Source organism: Aspergillus fijiensis, assembly GCF_003184825.1.
Source record: "Aspergillus fijiensis CBS 313.89 unplaced genomic scaffold BO72scaffold_34, whole genome shotgun sequence".
Taxonomy (NCBI): domain Eukaryota; kingdom Fungi; phylum Ascomycota; class Eurotiomycetes; order Eurotiales; family Aspergillaceae; genus Aspergillus; species Aspergillus fijiensis.
Genome location: NW_024469010.1, coordinates 121793 through 144240, shown reverse-complemented (window position 1 = coordinate 144240; position 22448 = coordinate 121793). Strand labels below are relative to the sequence as shown.

Genomic DNA, 22448 nt, shown 5'->3' with positions numbered 1-22448 from the left:
CGCCTAAACCCGCTTCGACCCCTGGTCAGATGCACATTATATAACTTAAGCTAATGCACAAGCATACACTATTTAGATCTGCTGGAGATATAGACTGTCTGTCAAAGGCAAGCACTAGAAATGGCTGCTACCAGTGGTACAGTCATTAAGAATCTCTCATCAACGACAGCATCTTCTCGGCCATGCTATTTGGTTAACTTAGAAGTAAGAAGTAAGTGAGTAGCAAGCGCTCAAACTCGGAGCATCACGCATATCCCACGCATCGGCCGCATCCATGCTTAAGGTGAGTGCAAGGCAGTGTTCAATCACCCACATTGAGCTTCACTTTACAGCTTACAGCATACCACCCCCAAAGAATGGTCCGTCATCCATCTGAGCATCATAATATGACGTACGAACCTCCCAAGTCGTGCACACAAAGTAAGAGGCAGAATCCACCACAGATGACCAGCATACATGCATACACACACATACACGTCCGAAGCATCTAGACCATTGCCGCCATCTGTCCATGTATCCATCCATCAACAAACGCACGCGAACCCTGAATCCGCACAATGTCGGCGCATCACACCGCAAAACAACGTCAACGGGCGGTCAAACACAAGCCTGGCGAGCCCTGGCAACGCACAGCGGCAGCCTCACTTGTGTCTGTAGCGTAGCGTAGCATCTAGCATTCAGTATCTCGCATCGAGCATATCAGATGCAAGCAACATCATCACCATGCCGTTAAATAATCTGTCTCCCTACGGCCAACGTTACCTCTTTTACGCATATTGCATCGGAACTCCTTGCCGCAGTGCTCTGTGTTTTGTTCCCAGAGTGGAATCCCGCTAATGGCAATCTTCCGGAATGCGTGTCTTGCGACCTCGATATATATAGATTTAGTCTTCGACCCTGATTCCTGTCACGATGTCACGATGAGACGGTGAGGTGAGCTCTAGCTCCTGCTCCTCCTCCTCCTGCTGCTGCTGCTGGGTATGACCTAATCTCCCGAACAATCCGAGGAAAATCTAAGTCCAAGAAACAGGGAATCGCGAAGACAGGGCTCTACTAATCAAACCACCAGCAGACAGATCGCACTCGGCACAATCACAAACGGTAGTCTACTGCACACATGCATACATGAACCTTCAATTTCAATTTGAAACCACAGCTGACCTACATGTAGCTCAATTCTCCAGCAGAGCAGTTCCAGTTCAGCGTCAGAATTCCCCAAACAAGAAAGCAAATGCACCTCGGGACCATGTCCAGTAGTCGGTAGTATCTCGGGAAACCTGCCTTCTCTCTCACCCCCCAAATCCTGACAGCGGTCTAGACTTGAGTAGGCTCACAACCACAAACAACAATTTCAGTAAGGATATGTAACTTAAATAGCAAGCTTGATAAATAATCAACAAGCAACCACACGTAACTAGTGTCCGTCTTTATTTCTTTAGCCATCCACCGTAATTAGGTTTACGCACCGATATCCCCGTCCCCTCCACACCGCAGTTTAACATTCTACGGAGTCGCACGCACGCGTCACCGATATCAACATCCTAATCACTTTTTTTCACCGCCAGTTTTCGCGAACGCCACACCGGGTTTAGGCAAAGAAAGTCAAACGCCGCACATGAAGCCAAGACCTTTGGGACGGACGAGAGAGAGGGTTTCCGGGGGTGTAACCGGTCGTGCCGAGTTACTTTACTTTAACTTCGTTTTCTTTATACTCGGTACTCTTGAGTTTGACTAATTTAACGTTGATGTTTATGCTATAAATGGGTGGGTGGGTGGGTAAAAGGTGGACGGGTGGGTAATTACCCGATCATGATGGATAGTGGGAAGCTAGAACCTGATCCCCGACGGACAACGGACATCCTCGGTGGGGACTTCACCCAGAAAAAAAGAAAATTCAACCGGAGAGAATCGCCGTAGAGCTTCTGGAAGCCATGGGTTATCCCTGTCCTTTGGGATATTGCCTGTCTGGTCTCCGTAGTGGTAATTTAGTAGCGGTGGTGGTGTGTTTATCCGGATTAGCAAGAGCGTCGGATATTGTCCGTCGAGGGAAATGCCGAGGTACCGCCTGGGGGCGTGCGTGCTGCTGTCTTCCGGTTTTATTGGCGGGGATATGAGGAATTCAGAAAGGTGGCTCGTTTTTCTAATTTTTGAGTGGTTGATGCTCCTCCATTTCGTTTCCGAAGGGTTTCGTCGCTGGATGTGATATTGCCGGTGGGTTGGGTTGTTGATGGATGATTGCGATTGAGATTCGGCGTGTCTACATACACTACTAGGTCTTCTACGGAACCCCGGGTAAAGAAGCTTGGACAATGGAGTGGTAGGGTACAGTATGTACATCCCAACCAAGTTCAGAACCGTGCACTCCGAACCCGACACGTTAGTTAACATATGTCAGATGCTAATTACACGTGGTCGCCCGAGTAGCGGAGACAGTGGTTCTCCATGATACTTCTGATAACCGGACATCCTGGCTTGTCAACTACGTGAGTGCAGGAGTACTTGAGTCATCCTCCTCCGAAACTCCTCCTCCTCCTGCTGCCCCTCCACAATCCTTCAGTCATCCCTCCGAATTTCCATCCTCATTTCCAGTTTCTTCCGTGCTAACCGACGAAAAGAAGGCAGCCCGGCGATGGAATTGCGATGAATGACTACCCGATCGATAAATCATTTATCCCGGCCAAAGGATCCCTTACCCAGTCCACCCTCCCACACCTACCGCATATTTGATTAATAAAATGCGAGTGGCTTGCTTACTCAATATGCCCATAAATCCTAGATCAAGTAGCCCGGCAACCCGGTCCGGTTACTGCGTGGAATCATTCTCGAACGTTGTGGTCAGCAACGTCTTGACATCTAACCCTGCCCTCCTCCCCCACGCCAGCGCGAGGGCTACAGTTTCGTGGCTGTAGCCCCGATACGATAACGGCAGTCCGGCTATAATCATACTGCACATAAGCTGGGGCAGACAGGCAGGCAGATGGGTGGTTCTCCGTATATGTGGTACATCATCTCGTGTATGCCGGGGGAAAATGCTTGCTTTCGTGGCTTGGTAATCTGTTGTTGTTGTTGTTTTTGTTTCTGTCATCTTCATCGATTCTATTATTATTTCGTGGGTGGATTACAGGCTTACTCTGGGGGTTGGTGGTAAAATGAGGTTGCAGTGATGAGCCGCGCGATCGCGCTGCGGTGGCTATTTACTGTGGATAATATATCAGTTGAGGGAAGAGGAAGTATTCCCCGCTGCAGATTTCTTAGTGAACATAAAGAAATATACTTCATTCGTCAAAGTACACGAGTACTGTACTGCCTCGTTGCATTTAGCAGGGGGAATGGCCAGCCCTACCACCTGAACAATCCACCTTTATCCTCGGACCACTCCGACAACAGTCGTTACCCCGTTTCCAAGTTGACTTACTCCCTTCCCATATCTAACCGAGCACCTACTACTCATGCACGCAAATAGACCAGAAGGCAAACTCCCTAGGTCTAGTTGCCACCCCCTCAATCTCCCAAGCAACCTCCCCGCCACTCACTCGCTCACACATTCGAAACTATGAGGACGGTAACTTACTAGGTACTTCCGGCACTAACTACCGAACCCCAACACATGACATACTACCTACTAGAGTACACTGGGTACACTGCATAATCAATAGGACCCGATACTATACTCCCGTAAACTAGGCAGTAGGCACAGCATATCCGGTCCCATCTCCACTGAAACAATGCTTATTCCGGCCTCTAACCCACGGAATAACTTCCCGCCTTCGACGGACGAAATCATTCCATCAATCAGATCGCGCGCAGCTCTCCCACTTTATACTCTTACCTAGAGCTACGGAGTGCATTCGGTGAGCTTGTTCGTCGGTTAATAGCCTAGGTAGTCTGCTACTCCACTGCGGAAATGCTGGATCGGTTCTAAAGTAGCTTGCAGACTACTATAGTGATAGGTGGACTCCGGGAGTTGGTTCCATTTAGTGACACAGGTGATTTATACGGAGGTGTTGATTCGTGGAGGAGTGGACCTGTTAACTTAGTATCGGAGATGTTTCGGTGAGGGTTGGTGACTTACCTACCTAAGTAGAGGGGGTCGCTTCCTGCTCGTGAAAATCGAGTAATCGATGGGGGTGGGGGTGGGGGTGGCATTGACTAACTACTGATAGATTCGATTCGGAGGATATTATTGCTGTTGTTATTGTTGGAGGTTCGGGATGAGGTGAGCAACGCGTGTATCTTACTTAGAAACGACTAGGAGAGAGGAGAGGGGGGCAGGTGAGGCTCTGATGTTGCATGCGGGATGGGATTGCAGATGAGGCTCCCAGTCCGGGGTGGTTGTGTTGGACGACAGGCTCACTCGCTGTCTCATCCAGTACCGTACCTAGTATGTATACCTTAGCAGTGATTCGGTACCTAGTAGTCATATAAGCTGGCCCGCCTGGGTAGTCAGTCACCTACCTAGTACCGTAAAGATTGGTAATCCTCTGCCGAGCAGTGTGTGTGTCCAACCGAGTCGACTGGGATATACCGGTCTCAATGAATAGGAGCATTAAGCCTCACTCACTCAACCCCCCTCCTCAAGCATATTACTCATAGATGACAGCCAGAGTCAAACCCCGTCGTCGGCTGACACCCGCACCACCAACATCCGCACGAGTTACCAAAACAGGAGATCTCGTTGCGATCACTTCGCTCCCCCCGTTACTTCAAGGTTGACTTATGACCCTACCGTGACGGTCACAGTTACACCGTCCAACCCGCCATCCCCGATTGTCGTCCGCATGGAGAAGGCGCTGTGCTCAATAAGAAACGACATTGTCCAGCTGCCCGCCCGCCCGACCGCGCCGCGGGGCCCGGCTCTTCCCCTACTTCCCCATTTGGGTCTGGGGTTGATGCCCGGTCTCGATGTGGCAACGGGTTGATTGTGTTACACATAATAAGGGGATGTCTTGGGTTCAGCCGCCCCCGCGCCAGCTTTTATCAATACCTGAATAAGACACACACAACATGGAAGCCGGGGCTGCTACGCTACAAACAATCGGAGTAGCCGAGTGACTGCGTAACAGAGTACGACAGAGTATCTGCTGTATGGCGGAGCAGACACGAGATGCAAGTGCAAATCATTCTATTGAGTTGGGGCAATGGACACATCGGGATATCTACCTCATACCTTATACTGTACGAAGTACGGAGTACTAGCAACTGTGGCTGTCGTTGTGGCTGGTGCCGATCAAGCGAGCTTAGCCTTTTTCTATTTTCGTACACTACTATGTATATCCATAGTATGTGGATAGCACTGTAGTTACCGGATGTACATGTACTTCCTGCATAATCACATACAGACTTCGATAGTTCTTCCATCTTTTCTGTACAGCACAGTACAAAAACCTGTTTTCCGGCAGTTTATCCAGAAAGTTTATCTACCTGTGCGAACCCAATGCTGAGCGAAATTCAGATAGTAGTGTAGTGTACTTTCCCTTCAGTATATTCCAACTGATGACTTCCCAAATGCAAGCTCCGCAGCGCTCTATACGCAATAGTACGGACGAAAACGCAAGCCACATAAGTCACCGGTAGTGCCGGTATGTACATCCATGCGCCAGTCAACCCCGGATGTCGGATACTCCTTCCTTTCGTCAGGAGGGGAGCGGGATTTTTGCACACAATGAGGCCGCCTTTCGGTGTACCGTATGTGGGGGAGGGGTAGGTGACGGGCATACCTCATTCTACTTGTTGGAGCTCGATCCCGGAATCAGAGAGAGAATCCACTTCCACTCATGTGGCCGGGCATGCGCTCGGACGGACCCCGTGGGCTACACTGAGTCAAAATCGGGTACAGGCTCCTAGAAGCAGATATGATGTGTATCATGATTCCGCCGCCACATTTCGATGATCGCCCGTCGCCTGCGGAAGCTGTCTCCGCGCGATTACTTTTGGTGTAGTAGTGCTTTTTAGTGCTCATGACCACCGTCCGTCCCCACTGCTCCACCGCTCCACTCCACCCACCAGCCGCCGGGCTGGGTCCCCCGGTACCCGGGACTGGGCTGGGGGATCTCGAACCGCCCCCTCCCCACCCCTCTACCTCCGGCGGAACAGAATCCGCTGCGAGGGATGGAAGACCTAGTTGATACCTTATTCTTGGGGGTCCGTCCGCACGGCACCGCGCACGCATACCTTTCCCGTGTGCCCCGGTCGCGCCCAAAGGGTGGGTGGTATGTGTATGCTGCTGCGTGCTCCATCCCATGCTGCGTATTCCCAAAGAGACAGGCTTCTGTGGGGTACGCACTCCCTGTACTCCGTTCTCCGTTCTCTGTAAGCTACTCCGTGCTGGTACTGTACCTCCGGACAAAGCCGTGGGTGGGCCGGATGGGGTCGTGGTTGTGGCTGGTGAAGCAGCTAGTAGTTACTGCTAATAGAATATGATATGCATCGACAATCTTCATGAGGAGTCAGTCTCCATTCAGACCCGGCGACCCATGATCCCTCATCCCCCCGGTGTTCCATCTGCATTCTATGGATGTGTCTTCTTCTTCCACTTCCCTCGGTCCGAGAAGCTCTGGCCAGTGTGCACACGTAAACAAAAGTCCCGAGCTTTTTTTTGTTTTGTCAGGCAACGAGGGAAGGTCCGTCTCCAACAAACGAAAGGGCGAAAATGATGCGATGCATCACGTCGAAGCGCACGGTTCTCAAGAGAACACACAGTCTGTTGTGGATAGATTGGCAAAGCCTGCCTACCGCCTTTTCTCAAACGTACCTATTTCAAGTACTACACTGTAGCATGGCAGCACCAGGGCCAATACTCGATGAAGCGGTGAATCACCGCTTCTTCGGAGAGAGGGGTAAATAGGAGCTTGGAACCTTGGGAAACAAACAGCTTTTCTGCCGAGTCCCTGCAGAGATGGAGGGGGAAGGATGGAAGGGGGATGAGGTACGGAGGTATCCCCGTACTCTGTACATGTCCTGGCGGTGGTAGACACTGCTTGCGAAGAGGTATTCGGTACGCGCTACACCTCATCCCTCGTTTCTGGGGGAGCGGTACCTTTTTCCCACCGCTCATGGGCTGCTTCCAATCTGGAGGTGGCACAGTTCTCCACCGCGTAAGCCTGGAGGGGCATGCCTTGCATGAAGAAGTGTGGATGGTGTGGATTGAGTGGACGGGAGTGGACGGGGGGAAGCGCGGGCAAGCTGCAGGAGGGGGTGTTATCCGGGATGATGGGTTAAGGAAGCGCTGAGCCGGTTCCATCGACCAATCGATTAATTTCAGGCGATGGATCGAACCGATTGGGGAAAAATCAGATCGCTGGAGTTGCCAGTGAGAAATCCCATTCGGACTCGGGGAGGGAAGACCAGAAGGTCTGGAATGTCGAGGGGCTTGCAGAACGCGGATGTACTAGAGTGGAGATGTATCATGCACTGTACCAATTAACCGGTGGGTGTGCTGTGTGCTGTATGCCATCTGGCAGCAATGTACTCTGGAGCCTGGAGTACTTTGATCCCTCGCACGTACTTCATTGAGTGAGCATACACACTGATCGACAGATGAAGTACTGTACCTAGAGGGTAGGCAGCATACCTGTGTGTGCTTACTGTACATGCACATAAAATGGATACGGTACAGTACATGCATGCATACATAGGCGGTGGGCGGTGGGCGTGCAGTTCATGTGCACTAAATACGTACCTACACTGGGCGGAGGAAGTAGGAGGCAGTACTCCGTAATCCATCGGGGTTGGAATGTGCATCCCCCAGTGGAATGGACAGCGGAAGTCGTCATCAAACATGATTGGAATCAGCCATATACCTCATCATAGGTATGGAGTAGAATGTCACAGTCATAGTACTCCGTGCTCTCTCATCCTTTATTGAGGATCGATCTGTCGACCGCATGACACCTGATTCAAGCTAGATCTCCCCTCCTGCAAGCCACAGACGTCGCATCCCTCTCTTCCCTCTTCCCCCCCGTTCACTCCCTTGACGTAACCCCCATCCACGAACTCATGATGACGGTGATCACACAGTAGACAAAGGACGGAAGGGGAACCCCTTTAGAAACAAGTCACGCATCTGCGTTGCTCCCCGGACTCCTGGGGACGGGAAACTGTAGCCGCTGTTCCGCGGGTCTACCCGTCGTACCAGTCCCTATGGCGAGTACTTTTTTCTTCCCCCGTCAAACGTTGATCAGTCTCAAACGCGAAGTCTCAAATAGAGGTTGGATAGGTAGGGCGGAGGGGCCCCGAGGGGAGCTCATAATATTACCGAACCGGGAACGCGACGACGATCCCTGCACTCGAGCGTGGTAAAATGGATCGAAGGGGGAAAAAGAGGGAGCCGGAAAGGGGGAAAAGATGTGTGTGTTTTTTTGTGTGTTTGTGGGGCAATCCGATGCAGCGGTTCGATCGCCGGGAGGCGTTTCCGCCCATCCGCGGGGGGTGAGGGTGCAAGTGCAGTGCCAGAACTGAAGCAGTTGCTTCCGCCGACAAGTGCTTTTCTAACTCAGCTCCGTACTTTGACTGCGGTTTTGCCCCAGGCTCTTGCTTCCCCTTTCGCAATCGTCGATTGACAGGCTGATTGATCGGGATCAGAGTTGACACGATTCGTGATCGATAGCTATCCGAGCCCCTCAAGCTCGTCCTTTCCACAACCAAAAAGTCCAAGACATGTAACTGGAGGAATTTTGGGGGATCTATGCTCCCGGGGAAATTAACCCCGAGAGTCTAGAGCCGTCCACGGGTGCTTTAATCCCTTTACCCGTCCGTCGGTCAAGGCTCAATGAAAACAAAGCACGAAAAGCTAAAACCAAATCGACCGAAGTCAGGTGTTTTGCGTGTCTTTGCCGAGGTTTGGGGGGACTGTGGCGCGCCACTTTTACTGTTCCTGCCAGTGAGGGCTCACATGACAAGATTCATCGTGAAAGAGATGGTGGTGATGGCGTCGGATAGTGTACTGTGATGGCCAGCCACTGGCACATTCTGTCTTTGTCAATGAAAGAAAACCATCCGGTCGCTTCATCTATCAATCACAAAGAAATCAGGTACGGTGCCTACAGTCAATGAACTGGAATTTGAGATTGTTGTACTCCGTACTGTAGACTGGTGTTCAGCCCCGTACTTTGGTGCCTGGTTTGCTTCTTTTTGGTGTTCCATCACCAACATGCCGGCAATCCGAAGCCGGGAACCCTAGAGATCAAGCGACTGGTCAGAGGGGTGTCCTTTTGTCCAGGGGTACTGTAAATATGCGAAGCAATCTAGATTCGATCTTCTCTGCTACACCTTGCTGGACTCGACCATGATCTTGTCGCCTTAGTCGACAATGATAGATGTATATATCAAGACTTGACTGTCTACTGGTCAAACTCGATGGAATCTCTCAGGGTCGATGCATCCATCAAAGCATCATCCAGATTAACAACGTGAATGACAAAGCAAATCGAACCATGCAACCGAACCAGACAGACAGACCCCCTGGAATTCCAACAACAATCACCTGAAACACAAAGGACTTCCCACCCTTCTCCGAAAGTCTCAAAAGAATCAACCCCAGCACCGAGGCACACATAGACAAAGAGAAGGGGAGCGAGGAGGGTTTCGGTGGATGGATAAACCAACATCCACCCACCCGTCTCCGCCGTCCGTCTCTCCCGCAAACTACTACCCCCCAGGGTGCCGCCGCCAAATACCCGTCTAACCGCCTAAAAGTGTGTGACTGACTCTGACCACCCCTGGTCCAGTTCAACCACCGGCCCCCTTCCCCCGATGGTACACTCCCGTAGGCTTAGTCTAGGCTTACCGGAGTACTGTACGTACGTACCAGAGGGGAGGGGAAGGAGTCAACTCCCGAGTTGACGATGATTAACCGCGCATTCCTAAACTTTTTCTTTCCAAACGGTCAGCTAGTTCGGTCGGGTCGGGTCTTGGGCTAAAAAGGACATTTCCCTGGCTACCTAATCTGTAATTAGCCACACGCTGGGATTTATTCCTACTCCCCCGGCATTGTCACACGGCAAAATTATCATCTGGAAGCGCTTTTCCGCGCCGGTCTTCCGCACGGAAATTGTACAGAACTGTTCATTCGCAAGGTTGGCAGCGGGTTGGCTAGTTGATGAGGTGTGAAACTGCGGAGTGTGTAGGTAGTAGGAGGTAGGACTTGTTCGTGGCTGAGACGGAGGAGGACCCAGTCGACTCTAGAGGGGTGGTAGTTGGTGGTCCGTGGAGAAGTAAGTCTGGCTCCGCCTCTGGCCCCAGACTCATGTGAAGTTGGTGGTACTCAGTACTCCGTACTCAGTAGAATCAATCAGCCCCGGGGAAAACAGCCTTGGACGGGAGGATGGGGGCCCGCTGGCACTGTCCGCATAGTTTGGGGGTGGCAGAGGACAAGCAGGTGATGCTTATATGCAGATAGCCGAGCGTTGCGCAGGGTCTGGTCGGCATGGCAGGCATAGTAAGCTCACAGATTGGGGAGTGTTGTCTGCTCATGTTGGTTTGATGTTTAGTGTGACACTTGTCAATAGCAAGCAAGCATAATGACGATGTGAAAGAATTGAGCACTGTTCATTTTACTGCGAACCTCCTATAGTGATAAGTAAAAGGGGGAAACAAAGTCAGGCACAAGAGTCACTTACTGAGTACGTAGATGTTAGTCATTACTCCACAACTGGGCAGCCATCATATGGATTCATGGATGGGACCTGATGGTGGGTCAGTCACTAAACTGGGGAACGGGTATCCAGAACTTTCTTTGTTCTGGCTCCTCGTCGGTTCGTGCCAGATGCTAGACAATACATCAAACTAATGTCCATTGACAGCGGGTAAAGCCTTTCTGGTTCGTGTACCCCAGGGTTCCATGGTCGAGACCACAACTCCATGGTACCTTCATTGCCGTATCAACTGCTGATGGTTATGTGTTTGTTGGATATACAATACAACCAGGGGGACGACCGGACTACTGTAAGGAGGAACACCACATAAGCAGGGCTTAAGGAAATAGCTGGGCGGAAACCGCGCATTGGGGGAGGACCAAGTCTCTCTCTTCCTTAATCCCCACCATCAAGGGCTAGACTTCCATCTCTGCTGAAGATTATCTTTCTTATCTTTTTTCCTTTTTTTCATTTTCACGTTTCTCGCGATCAGCGCACGAGTTGATTCGATTCTCGAATCGTGTGTGTTTGTCATTGCTGTGGACAAAGCGACAAAGCGACAAAGCGACAAAAATACCACCACCACCAATGTTTGCCTGACTGACCGCCAGATGGAAGGGTCTCTGGGAAAGACTCGATCGCATCATCATCTGGACGGATCATGCACGCTGTGTATTCTTGTTATACCTCAACCACCAGTTGTTTCTCCTCAGCCTAAACACGTTTGAAACTTCCTGGGATGCTCAAGCCTCAAGGTGCCACAAAAGTAAACGCTCTACCCACTTCCCCCACCGTTATCACTAAAAGGATGTACATACGTACATACATGTGAGTACATTACCTCCACTCCCATCCTGACTTACAGCGGGCGGATATGTATGTCTCTTATCCCCCCTTCCCATCCCCCCCATGCTGCACATCACCCAACCTCCAAATGTGGATGTCAAACATTAGGAGCGGTGAAACCTTGAGGCCTATTAATTTGATCGACAAACAGCATAGGGGGAAAGGGGAGAGGGTGCCGGCGACAAGACGAGGCGAGGCGTCTTTCTGTTTGAGCTGCAGTAAAGTAGTCAAAGCGAGCGAGAGGGCTTTGGAGCTTGAATGAACAGCTGGACAGCCTTCACACACCGACAAATAGACCGCAAGATCCCGTTGCGATGCACGACAACCCAGACCACCAAACCACCAAGCTTGGCCATCCGATCCCCTGATTGAGGTTATCGCGGGATCCGAGATGTGAAAAGTAGGTACCTACGTTGTCGAGGGGTCAATGTGGTGATGATGATGCTGATGCTGCTGCTGCTGATAATGAAGAGAATGCTATTGGGACTGCTGATGGGGTCGGAGTGAGACCACCATTAACCCTACTACGGGTCCATTGGGTAGGAATTATGGATCAACTACTCCCTCGGTTCTCTTTCCCCCTCCCCCCCTGAGCTCTGAAACATGGGCTGAAATGTAGAGGGGGGGCCTATCGATTGCCAGTCCTGAAGACCTGACGATGTTTCTGATCGCGATGCAGTGCCATGCCATGCCGTCAGCTGTGCTAACTATATCATCATTGTTGGTCAGTACTCTTGTCTGTTCGCTGGACTCGTGTTGTGTGAACTGTCAGCTTTATTTTGGGGGTGGCGGAGAAAATAAGTCCATGAGAGGGGGGGAACTGTGTTGATCGGGAAGATGTACGGAGCAGTGAAGTACCGGTTAAGAGCAAGATAAAATAAATAAATAAAAATAATAGAAACAAAAAATAAAACCTACGGTATACGGCAAAATCACGATCCATGAGTAAATCCGGAAAGCCCCATCGGTAATCTTAAAGGTGCACCTTTGACTCATCAGGATTCTTTGACAGTTGACTTTCTTCCATTTCCACCCCCACGGCCTGGAATCCGATCCGATCTTCCCCGGGCCCGTCAACTTTGGCCGTGGGAAGAAAAACAAAAAGCTTTAGTATATAATTAAATCCGTCCCCCGAAAAAGGGAGTGCCCACGGTCTGAAAATTGAAATGCGAAAAGGAAAAAGTGATAGATCCCACGCCTCAATTGACCAGGGTCGGCTGTCAGATTGATCGAGTCCACCTGCAAACGATTCATCGCGAAGACACACCCTTTCACCTTGTTCATTATTATTTATCCAATGTACTTCTGTTGCTCTTCCCAAGAGGGAAATCGATGTCTACTGCCCGACCCGTTACTACATCAGGATCCGTCTGTTTGGAGACTTGATCAACATCAACATCAACGTTAACGTCAACATCAACAACACGACGCGTGAAAATCGTGACTTTGGTACTTCCGGGACTACTTCTGGGACTACTTCTAGGACAAGTTCTTCTCCTCCTGCTACTTCTCCTCCTCCCTGTCGACCTCCGCCTGATCGCCGCGCTTGACTTGCAGCTGGCGGAAAATTCCAAACTGATCGCTGGACGCATTTGTTTGGTGCGAATTGATCCCGTGGGGCCCTTTTTTCCTGAATATTTCTTCTTTCGGTCATTTCTTTTTGACCCCCCCCCTTCTTTTTCTGATTTTCCCTTTCTGATTTTATTTTATTTTATTTTTCTTTTAATCTAAAAATTAAAAGACAATAAAACAAATTAAAATCAAAGGAATAAAAAAAAAAGAAAAAGAAAACGATCCATCGCTGCCAACCCCCCTCCCTCCCCGCCTTATCTGTTGGGAGATGCAAGGGAGTCCAGACCCAAAGCCGCCTCTTACCCCCGATCGATCTGGCCCTGCTTCTTTCTTCTTATACAAGTACTTTGGCTTCTTTTGCTCATCCACATACACATCCACATACACCTTCACCACTAACTCTACTCTCCGCCATTTGCTCCCAACCTGACGGAGGTGATCGTTGATCCTCCCCTCCCTCCAAGCTTTATTTACTTCCCCAGCTCCTCCTCCACAAGGTCGATCATCTTCTCATTCTCCACACATTCTATATCTACTCCTCTCATCTCCCTCCTTCCTCTTCGACACTCTCCACTCTCCACTCTATCAACACAACAACCAACAAACAAACACAAACAACAACACGCTCTGAATATTTTTCTGCGACCGAGATCATCACCTGAACTATCCGATCCTCCATTCGCAGATCAGAACTCAACTCACAGCCATGTATCCCCTACTTCCTTGGAGTCAAAACCAGTCGAGTGTGCGCTCCTCCTTGAGTGAGGCCACGACCAGCACCCAGACAGTTTCCTTTAGCTTCAGCTACAGCAGCTCCTGCTCGCCTAGCTCGTTGCCGCCTCCACCGCCTCCGTCTCCCAGCGACTCTCTGCTCGACATTACTCCCCGCAAGTGCTCATTCTCCAGCAGCTATGGACTGAACAACTCGTGTGCTTTCCCCTCCTGGCCAAACCGACCATCGCTACTCAGTGCCGATTCCGAAGGTTCGACCGCCAGTGCCTACCTGTCAGATGAGGATCTCTTCCCCAGTGGTTCCGATGTGCTTTCCGACAGCGCCATCGATGAGGAGTCCGCTGCACAGGATCCCGCCATGGATCTGACGACCGAGCAGCAGATTCAGATGCTCCGCGCTGCAGCTGATGAGGATGCCCAGCGCGCGCGTTTCCTGGCCCAAGTACAAGCACATGCCAGAGCCCAGCAGGCGATGCGTGTAGCCCAAATGGCAGCCACCGAGCGCGAGAACGCCAAACGCAACAAGAAACGCAAGGCCCTTCCCGAGCGGAAAAGACGCACTACCTCTGGGACCAAGGCAACTATTTGCCGGGTCTAGAGACCGGAAGAGGGTGCCCGCCGGGTCCTTCTCTGTAACATCAATCTCATATCTCAGCGTTCTTGTGCATGTTTCACTCTCGATACCCCCTCCCACGGTCTGTTTTGGCGGAGATTAGGGCTGTCGCATGATCAGCGCCGATCTATCCGCAGTTATTGGGCTCTATCATATGCGATCAGCGATTCGCATCCGGGTCTTTTTCTTTTTTTTGCTTCGACTCCCACTCTCTTAATTACTTTTTTCTTCAACTTGCTTTTTCTTCGCCTGCTCCTCTGGATCTGGATTTCGGCCAGCTGATCAGGCTCTTTTCTCTCCCTTCTTCCGACCAGTCAGGCTGGATTCTCCGGCAGAAATTCAGGCGTGTGAGCATCACAAGGCGCGCTGCATCCGATTATTCTCGAACGGGGATTTCCCATTCTCCGGGAACAAGGCGAAGATGACGATGACGACAGTGAGAGCCGCACGTGCGCGAGCCTGGGGTTACGCGCCGTAGCCGGCGGGCGGAATGGACAGCCTGGAGCCCGGAGTTTCCAACCACGCAGTCTGATTTGGTGCCCGAGCGCTGGCTGCCTGATTATCTAATTTCCCCTTCGCTGTCGGCGCATTTGATTGAATTCGAAAATCAAAGCAACCGCAACCCCTCCTTTCGCCTTTCGTTACTTCTTTTATCGCCCGTACTCCCCCGAAGGCTCGCACACCACCCCCTGCACGCCGGACAGGGCTCTGCTCTGCTGGCTGAGCCTATCAATCCGCACGATCTCACCGCCATTGTCAGGACACGCTCTGATCGCATTACCTACCTTGCCTTGATCAAGTGAAGTGACTCATTCATTGAGAACTGACTGGCATGCGCTTTGATACTCTTCCTCGGACTTGCGGACTTCAGTCCCAGACGACAATGCGATGAGGCGAGATAACGATCGGTGCCGCGCATTCCTCGATTTTATTCTAATCTCCCTATCTACAAGATTTACCTGACCACACACCACCACCACCTTGACTGTTTCATTTTCTATGCGTTGTCGCGACGGTGTTGGCGGTATCTCGCTCTTACCTCATAATCATCTTTTCCTTTTGCTATCTCATTATGTTTTCCCGGTTATACCAATGGGGCTTTTCTACCTAATGTTCCAAGTTTACTATTTTCGGGATAACAAGCGCTACTTCCTCACCATCAGCTGGATTACCTGATTTGTTGTTTTTATTGTGTTTTTACCATCTGGCCACAAGCGTCTTTTTCTTCAAGCGTCCGTCGGATGATTAGATACCCCGTCATGTATGTATGCCTCTTTTTCACTTTTTCTCTTTCTCTTTCTTTTTTTTTTCGTTTTCTATTTTCGAGCCCCATACCCCCGAGCGTGTTACACAGAACAGCTCCAGCGTTACTTTGCTTGAAATTGCATAGCTCGGCGAACCATACCCTAGCGATTAATGATGCTTTGTTTTGTTTTGCTTTGCTGGATAGGATAGGATAGGCAATTAGGATAGCAGACCCAGGTTGTAACTGGATAAGAAATGAAGAACTACATCATATTTGATACTTTCGTTCCTTGAACACTACTGGCAGAGATTGGATGCGGAGTAAGAAAACGAGTGATTCCTCCCTCGCCTCATCCTCTCCCTTGTACTGTATAGTCTGAAGTTAGAGGAGCCTATCTTCGTAAGCTGGCGGTGCTCGCTATCCCGCTGCTGGTTCTCGAGATATCTCGGGTGATATCTGTGTCGTTACCGAGATGTAGAATGCAGAATTGTAGACCGTATCGGGGTGAGATGGAGATGCAGAGGAGTAATAGTAGTTAGTGACTAACAAACATTCTCTGACAGCCTCAACTGATTCTGCACGCCTCCCAGTCTGTGTCCACGTTACTCCCCAACTCCCTCCCTCCCTCTAGCACGTGTGAAAATGACAAAATGATTAAGGAGACTGGTCTAGTAGCTGAACAGAATACAGAGTCCTCTCTAAGGCAGTAAGAAACCCTCTACAGCCCCCGTCCCAACAACACCTCCCCGACCTCCCGCATCAACGCCTCCTCGCCCCGGAGCTCGACAATCCGCCGTTTCGCCGCAATCATCTCCCGCACCCCCATCGCCTTGCAGAGATCGACGACCTCCCCGTCCTCGGGCGCCTCGTACACCAACAACCCCAGCGCGAAGAGGAGCCCGTGCACCGCCTCGCGGCTCTGGGTCTCCCGGTCGAGGGCCTCGACCAGCGAGGCGACGAGCTCGACCTGCATCTCCGTGGGGAGGGGGTCGGACCGCCCGGCGAAGCGGGCGTTGTGGTTGTGCGCGGCGAGGTTGTAGGCGAAGGAGGCGGCGACGATGCGCAGGTTCGGGTGCGGGTCGAGGAGGGAGGTGGTCGTTAGGTTGAGGAGGAGGGGGAGGATTTGCGGGTCATTGTTCTGAGAGGACAACGACAAGAAGTGGTCGGGGTAGAGGGGGGTGGTGAAGAGGTTGCAGGCGAGTTGGCAGAGGGTGATGCGGAGGGGGTACGGGGTTGTGGCGGCGGAAGTGTTGGCCGAAGACAGCAGCGTGCGCAGGAGCTCGTGGTGCGGGTCTTCGGCGGCGAACCAGCCGGATACCCTGGGGTCGAGGAAGAGGAGTCGGACGAGGTCGACGAGGGCGAATTGGTTCTCCGGGGTGAGGGTGCCTAACGTGGTTTGGAGGTAGGGGCCGAAGGTTGGCAGGGAGGTTGGTAGGGCGACGTCGGCGGCACCAGCAGAGTCAGGGCTGGTGGCGATGAAGCGACGTTGGATGAAGTCGAGTATGGAGGTCAGCGTGGAGTCGTCGGTGTGGGGGTGGAGCTTCTGTCGGAGCTTGTCGAGTGGAGGGATCTTCTTGTAGGTGACGTAGTTGGGGAGGTGACGCTGGAAGCTGGGGAGATGGAGCTGGCGGTGACGGTGCGTCGGGGTGGCCATCTCCAGCAGCAGGCGCACGTTGCCGCGCAGCTGCGCCGGGTTGGCGCCGGACCACTCGTCGACCTTCTGGCCCTTGAGGAAGGTCATGAAGCTGGGCGTGGCGCGCACGCGGTATTTCGTGCTGACGTCCATCGCCGTGCTGATGTCGACTTTGATGAGGATGGCGCGGTCCCCGGCCTCCTCGGCCAATTCGTCGTACGCGGGATAGACCATCCTGCAGGGCGGACAGGTGGCGGAGGTAAAGAAGATGACAGCGCATGATTGGGAGGCGGCGGTGAGATGCTGCTCCAGCTGGGCCAGGCTGCTTGCCATTCGGACCACGCCCTGGGTAACCGGCGGCGAGGAGGGTTGTTGGGCCGGGGTCGCTGCTGCTGCTGCTGGTCCGGAGGCGGGCGGCGCTTGAGCACCGTCTGTGCCAGTGCCTTGAGTGACACCACGCAGGGCCATCTCAATCTGTGGCTTCATCATCTGCCCAAAGGGGGTGCTCAGGAAGGTCTGCGGGAGGTTTTGGATGTGTTCCGGGATGCCCTTCCCGAGCAGAAACATGGCCAGGTCTTGGGTGAAATTGTTGCAATTATGCAGGAAGAGATCGTAGGACTGAAAAGGGTGTTAGCTGTTGATCTGTGGGTAATGCAAGAAGCATGACACGCACGCACGCACCTCGGGCGTATAGATTTCTGCCATGGACTGAATGTATTCCTCAATCACGTCCAGGGGGAGCTCCGTTTGGCCCAGATGCAGCTTCTCCATCGGCTGTCCATGGTGTGTGCTACCGGGGACAGCCGTCTGGATGCCTTGGCCGTAGTAGTACTCGACCCCATTGAGGACCAGCGAGGTGTGGTAGATGGCATCGATTTGGGTGCCAGTCAAGGGCATGGAATACTGGGGGGGGGGGGGAATGCTTGCATTAGACACGATGCAGGTGCTGCTGAGCGACATGACTTACCAATCGCGCAAGACCCTGTGGGAGAATGTGTCAGTAATTTGGACAGCACCAAGACTCAGAATCAATAGAACCACCTTGGAAAGGTCATAGACGTACAGCTCAACATCCATGATGAGTGGACTGGTTGATAGGACTCTGTGAATGGTGCTGGATTGTTCGATCTGCTCTTTTTTTAAGGCGTGTAGATCGGAGCAGGCATCCTTGCGGTTACGTCAGCCGCAGGCAGTCACGAGATGGAAGGGGAAAGATTCTCGAAGACGGTGGAATAGACGATTGAATCCGGATGAAGATCCTCAGGTCGAGACTTACAGCGTAGTCAGATGTACTAAGTTAAGTAAAGTTGTTTAGTATGTAAGTATCATGTCCATGAGAGACTCGGGAGAAGTGAAGAAAGACCGAAAAGGGTCTCCTCCACCAATCAACGGCTCCCCCGCGCCCATGGCATTTCTTTGACATCATCTCCTCATCTTCTCCAACTCCAATTCTACTGAACATTCCACTTTGCGCCCACGCATTCTTTTCTCCCACCTCACAATCTCACAGCATGGTAACGCGACCCCTCCCCTCAACTCCCGAACCAAATTTCTAATCTATGAACACACCCTCACCAGCCTCCCAAAGCCCGCAAACGCGGCCCCCCACCTACCACCGCAACCTCCTCCACCCCCGCCCCGAAACGCGCGCGACAATCCAAACTCGCCAAGGAGAACGACATCACCGCCGCCGAAGAAAGCGAGATCAAAGAAGTGTTTCACTTGTTTGTTGTTGACGACGAGATTGATGAGTTCCCCGACGAGAAGGAAGGGGTGATCCCGGTGGAAGATGTGAAGAAGGCACTTTCGTATGTACTGTACAGTACAACTGTACTCGATTTCTCATCCTATACGTCCATTGAGCATTTTTCTTCCAAATACAGTCCACATACCCCCGGTTCTCAACTCTTTGACTAATGAACACACACAAAAAAAAAAGAGCATTAGGCCTGCCCCCCACCACCCCCACCGAACTTCCCGCCATCCTCTCCGCCCTCGACCCCACGGACACCGGCTACGTCCCCTACGAACCGTTTCTGACCGTCGCCGCCGCCAAGCTCCGCTCCCGCTCCGATGAGGCCATGGCCGCCGAGGTCGATGCGGCGTTTCGGCTCTTCACGCGCGGGGGTAGCGGGCGTAGCGGGAGCGGTGCAGGCGCAGGCGCAGGCGCAGGGGCATCCGGTAGCAGCAGCATCATCACCCTCCACCATCTGCGGCGGATCGCCCGCGAACTCAAGGAGGAGGGGAACTTGGATGATCAGTTGCTGAGGGATATGATCCTCGAGGCGAATGGGGGCGCCGGGGTGGCGGCGGGTGTGACTCTGGGTCAGTTTCGGGAGGTTATGCAGCGGGCGGGGGTTTTTTGAAGCTATCCATGGTGAGAGGGGAGGAGGATCTGTGGTGATGGATGGGATGGAGGGAGGGAGGGCTATAATTGGATGGTGTGGGTCTTGGTGGCTGGTTTCGATGGGTCATGAACATGAAAGGCGATGATGATGGATTATGTGGCGTTTATTTTGGGTAAATGGCGCCAGGCAGATGTCAATACTTCGGAGTACATTGGATATAGCGGGCGTTGAGGGTTCAGAATGGGTAGGTAGGCACAGTACTGTACAGTATGTTGTCGGCATCGCGTGCGTTGGTGGTTATGAATTGTACAAACTTATTGGATTTATGATTAACAAAGGTGCAAGGTGAATGTCATGCGAACATATCATTAGATCTAGCATGCTTAGTCCCTTGTCAAGCAAGGGTTGAGTGTAATAATGTTTGAGCCCCCTAATCGCCTACCGGCCGCACCTAAAATACAAACATTGTTGTGCAGATCTTGCAGCTGAAGCACAGTCCACTAAGAGAGAAATGAGAAAGGACAGGTTTCCAAATGAGAGAGCAAATCAAACGCCGTGGCAATGAGTTGTGCACATGGGGGGTATCACATAACGCTGATATACATAGTTTCGGGTGTCAGGCAGGATGGATCCATTAATTTACCTCCAACCCCAGCGGAGATTTCTCGCCAAGAGGTTCGACCGGCAGCGAAGCCGTGACGCTCGTTGCTTGCGACGTGTCCGAGACAGAGTCCCCCGTGGTTGATGTAGCGGACATGCTGTCAGACGGGGGCCGGCTGAATATGGACGGCGGCGAGATATCGCCGTCTTGCGAGGCCATTTCGTCCGTGTCCGCGCTCCCAGTCGAGCTCGGTTCCACTTCCTCGTAGAATAGCATAAAGGCACCGCCTTGGGACATGACGCTCGCTTCGCTGACCATCTGCACGTCCTCGTCGCTGAGTCGGTACCATCGCTCGGGTTTCTCCTTGTCGCCGTCCGCTTCGAGAACGGCTTCCGGTACGTGCGCCGGGAAAACCTCCGTCGGGTACTTGCGGTAGCAGATGTAATGACCATTCTCGTGGCGACCATAATGCGTGACGACAGCTCGCAGCTCGTAAAGTCGGCTTGAGGAATTGTCACCGCGACCCCGCGACAGCATCGAAATTCTAGGGTCAGTTCCCCATTGCTCTATGTCCTTGTGGGCTGGATCTTGGGTTAACCCTCCCAGGCACCATTCGTTCAGGTCCATGGTTGTGGGGAACTTGACGGCAGCATAATTCTTCCGCAGCATCCCTGTCATCTCATCAAACATGCTGCGGTTGATGTGAACAGCCAGGCACTTCGGGGGTCGGGCAATCACGGCCTGGCGTGACTTGGTAGTCGATACCCGGTTCTTCGAGGGGATATGGCATTTTTCTGACAACGTCTTCTCCGCAAAATCTTCCTCCTCGAGAGCCTCGTCCACGGCTTGCAGACGCTCCCGGGCCGACTTCCTGAGAGCATCCGAAACCGTCTGGGAGTCAGAGCTCGTCGGCAGGGTATCATTTTCCTCCTCAATCTGAGACAGCAGATTCAACAGTTGACTCCGTGTGCGCAGCAAGGTACATTTAGCACACTCCACACCCTCGATTGGCTCCAAATGCATATACTGATGAAGACACTCCCGGATGTCGTACTCGAAATTGGGCCCAAGAGGCACCGTCAAGCAGTTAAACGGGATCAAAGACAGGCCCTCGGTCCACCCACATTGTATACAGCCGACGCGCTGCGCGAGAAGGCCCTCCAACGGGTTTTCCACGAGCTGGGGTTCCGCGGCCGACCGCAGATCCACAGCACGATCCGCCTGCATCAACCCTCGATCCCCAGTCCCGATGACATGTTCCTGCGGCCCAGCCATTTTCAAGCCGAGGTTGCGCGTCTGCCGCCGCGTCGCTTGCCGCACCTCGAGGTCCAACTGATCCACCACCTTCGCAAAGTATTCCTGTGCATCCTGCTGCTGCCAGCTGCTCATCGACTTCAGTTCTGGCGGCGTCCAGAGTCGCTGTCCGTAGCTTTCCGCACTGTTCAGCCGCTCGATGATCTCCTTGAGGGCATGGTGGGTGGAAAACGAGGACCGCTGGCCCAGTCGCTCGAGGTTCCTGTCGAGAAAGTCCTCCAGCGAGTTGAGGGATGCCAAGCCCTGGATGATGCTGTTCTGATAGCACGAGTTGTCCCAGTTGCCCAGACCGGGTGGAGAGTTGTCCCTGCCGCTCAGGAGCGACGTGCTGAAGCCCGAGAAGGTCGACGCGCGAGGCAGGAGAGCGGAGAGGAATCCATTATCGAGGCCAAGGATCCGTCTCATCGCTTCGCTCTTCGCTTCAAAGCTCATCGACGTTGACGAGGAGGAGTCCAAAGTGTCGGGTCTCGTGGAGTCAAGTGCGGCGACCAGTCGCGACGGGGTCAGGCGGACGACCAAATCCCACGCGAAATGGGTCAGTGAGAAGGGAACGAAGCCAAAGTAGTTGAGGATGAAATATACAGATAGGATAGTCACTAGTACGCCGGCTGTGAAGTTGGAGTGGCCTTGCAAATGCTGGAAAGTGGTATCATAGTTGCTGTAATGCACGCTGCTGAAGGGTCTCTGAGTGGAGAAGTCAATCCCCTCTCTGCGAGCGTTCATGGCTGATGAGAGAAAGTCAAAAGCTGCGGCATGGGGACCGAGCTATAAGCATATCGAAATAAGCAGTAAAGGTAAGTAGAGCCAAGGGTAAAGACAGGTAGGATGATGGTCTGATGCGTGATGCGAAGACAAAAAGGCAGTCAGCCAGTGCGTGCAGAATGGATGGCGGCCGAACAAGCCGCGCCGCGA

General features: G+C 52.4%; 7 protein-coding genes across 7 annotated transcripts; 2 read left to right on the top strand and 5 right to left on the bottom strand.

Moving 5' to 3' along the window:
- Positions 1-6502: 6502 nt before the first annotated feature.
- On the bottom strand, positions 6503-7321 carry BO72DRAFT_158999 (uncharacterized protein). Its single transcript, XM_040939292.1, has one exon. The coding sequence runs from the start codon at positions 7238-7240 to the stop codon at positions 6764-6766; it is 477 nt and encodes a 158-aa protein (XP_040799755.1). The 5' UTR covers positions 7241-7321; the 3' UTR covers positions 6503-6763.
- Positions 7322-9186: 1865 nt separating this feature from the next.
- On the bottom strand, positions 9187-9660 carry BO72DRAFT_449463 (uncharacterized protein). Its single transcript, XM_040945030.1, has one exon. It carries the CDS (start codon positions 9603-9605, stop codon positions 9339-9341), a length of 267 nt encoding a protein of 88 aa, XP_040799754.1. The 5' UTR covers positions 9606-9660; the 3' UTR covers positions 9187-9338.
- Positions 9661-11046: 1386 nt separating this feature from the next.
- BO72DRAFT_449461 (uncharacterized protein) lies at positions 11047-11348 on the bottom strand. The gene has a single exon (XM_040945029.1). The coding sequence runs from the start codon at positions 11279-11281 to the stop codon at positions 11081-11083; it is 201 nt and encodes a 66-aa protein (XP_040799753.1). The 5' UTR covers positions 11282-11348; the 3' UTR covers positions 11047-11080.
- Positions 11349-13617: 2269 nt separating this feature from the next.
- BO72DRAFT_158870 (uncharacterized protein) lies at positions 13618-14690 on the top strand. The gene has a single exon (XM_040939290.1). The coding sequence runs from the start codon at positions 13756-13758 to the stop codon at positions 14377-14379; it is 624 nt and encodes a 207-aa protein (XP_040799752.1). The 5' UTR covers positions 13618-13755; the 3' UTR covers positions 14380-14690.
- A 1238-nt stretch (positions 14691-15928) lies between these two features.
- BO72DRAFT_407421 (bifunctional C97 family peptidase/thioredoxin family protein) lies at positions 15929-18350 on the bottom strand (the record flags this gene model as incomplete). Its single annotated transcript, XM_040942356.1, has 4 exons — positions 15929-17891; positions 17955-18176; positions 18241-18255; positions 18315-18350. The coding sequence occupies 4 exons, from the start codon at positions 18348-18350 to the stop codon at positions 16359-16361; spliced, it is 1806 nt and encodes a 601-aa protein (XP_040799751.1). The 3' UTR covers positions 15929-16358.
- Positions 18351-18558: 208 nt separating this feature from the next.
- Positions 18559-19673, top strand: BO72DRAFT_449458 (EF-hand superfamily Ca2+-modulated protein). Its single transcript, XM_040945028.1, has 3 exons — positions 18559-18787; positions 18852-19081; positions 19213-19673. Exons 1-3 carry the CDS (start codon positions 18785-18787, stop codon positions 19637-19639), a joined length of 660 nt encoding a protein of 219 aa, XP_040799750.1. The 5' UTR covers positions 18559-18784; the 3' UTR covers positions 19640-19673.
- A 293-nt stretch (positions 19674-19966) lies between these two features.
- On the bottom strand, positions 19967-22394 carry BO72DRAFT_449456 (ubiquitin-specific protease UBP1). The gene has a single exon (XM_040945027.1). It carries the CDS (start codon positions 22257-22259, stop codon positions 20256-20258), a length of 2004 nt encoding a protein of 667 aa, XP_040799749.1. The 5' UTR covers positions 22260-22394; the 3' UTR covers positions 19967-20255.
- Positions 22395-22448: the final 54 nt, after the last annotated feature.

Excerpts from the sequence above, each read along its gene's own strand:
- BO72DRAFT_158999 (XM_040939292.1), bottom strand. The coding sequence starts at position 7,240 with ATGGAACCGGCTCAGCGCTTCCTTAACCCATCATCCCGGATAACACCC.
- BO72DRAFT_449463 (XM_040945030.1), bottom strand. The coding sequence starts at position 9,605 with ATGTTGGTTTATCCATCCACCGAAACCCTCCTCGCTCCCCTTCTCTTT.
- BO72DRAFT_449461 (XM_040945029.1), bottom strand. The coding sequence starts at position 11,281 with ATGATGATGCGATCGAGTCTTTCCCAGAGACCCTTCCATCTGGCGGTC.
- BO72DRAFT_158870 (XM_040939290.1), top strand. The coding sequence starts at position 13,756 with ATGTATCCCCTACTTCCTTGGAGTCAAAACCAGTCGAGTGTGCGCTCC.
- BO72DRAFT_449458 (XM_040945028.1), top strand. Across the intron at positions 19,082-19,212 it reads GATGTGAAGAAGGCACTTTC|AGCATTAGGCCTGCCCCCCA; the intron begins GTATGTACTGTA and ends CAAAAAAAAAAG.
- BO72DRAFT_449456 (XM_040945027.1), bottom strand. The coding sequence starts at position 22,259 with ATGAACGCTCGCAGAGAGGGGATTGACTTCTCCACTCAGAGACCCTTC.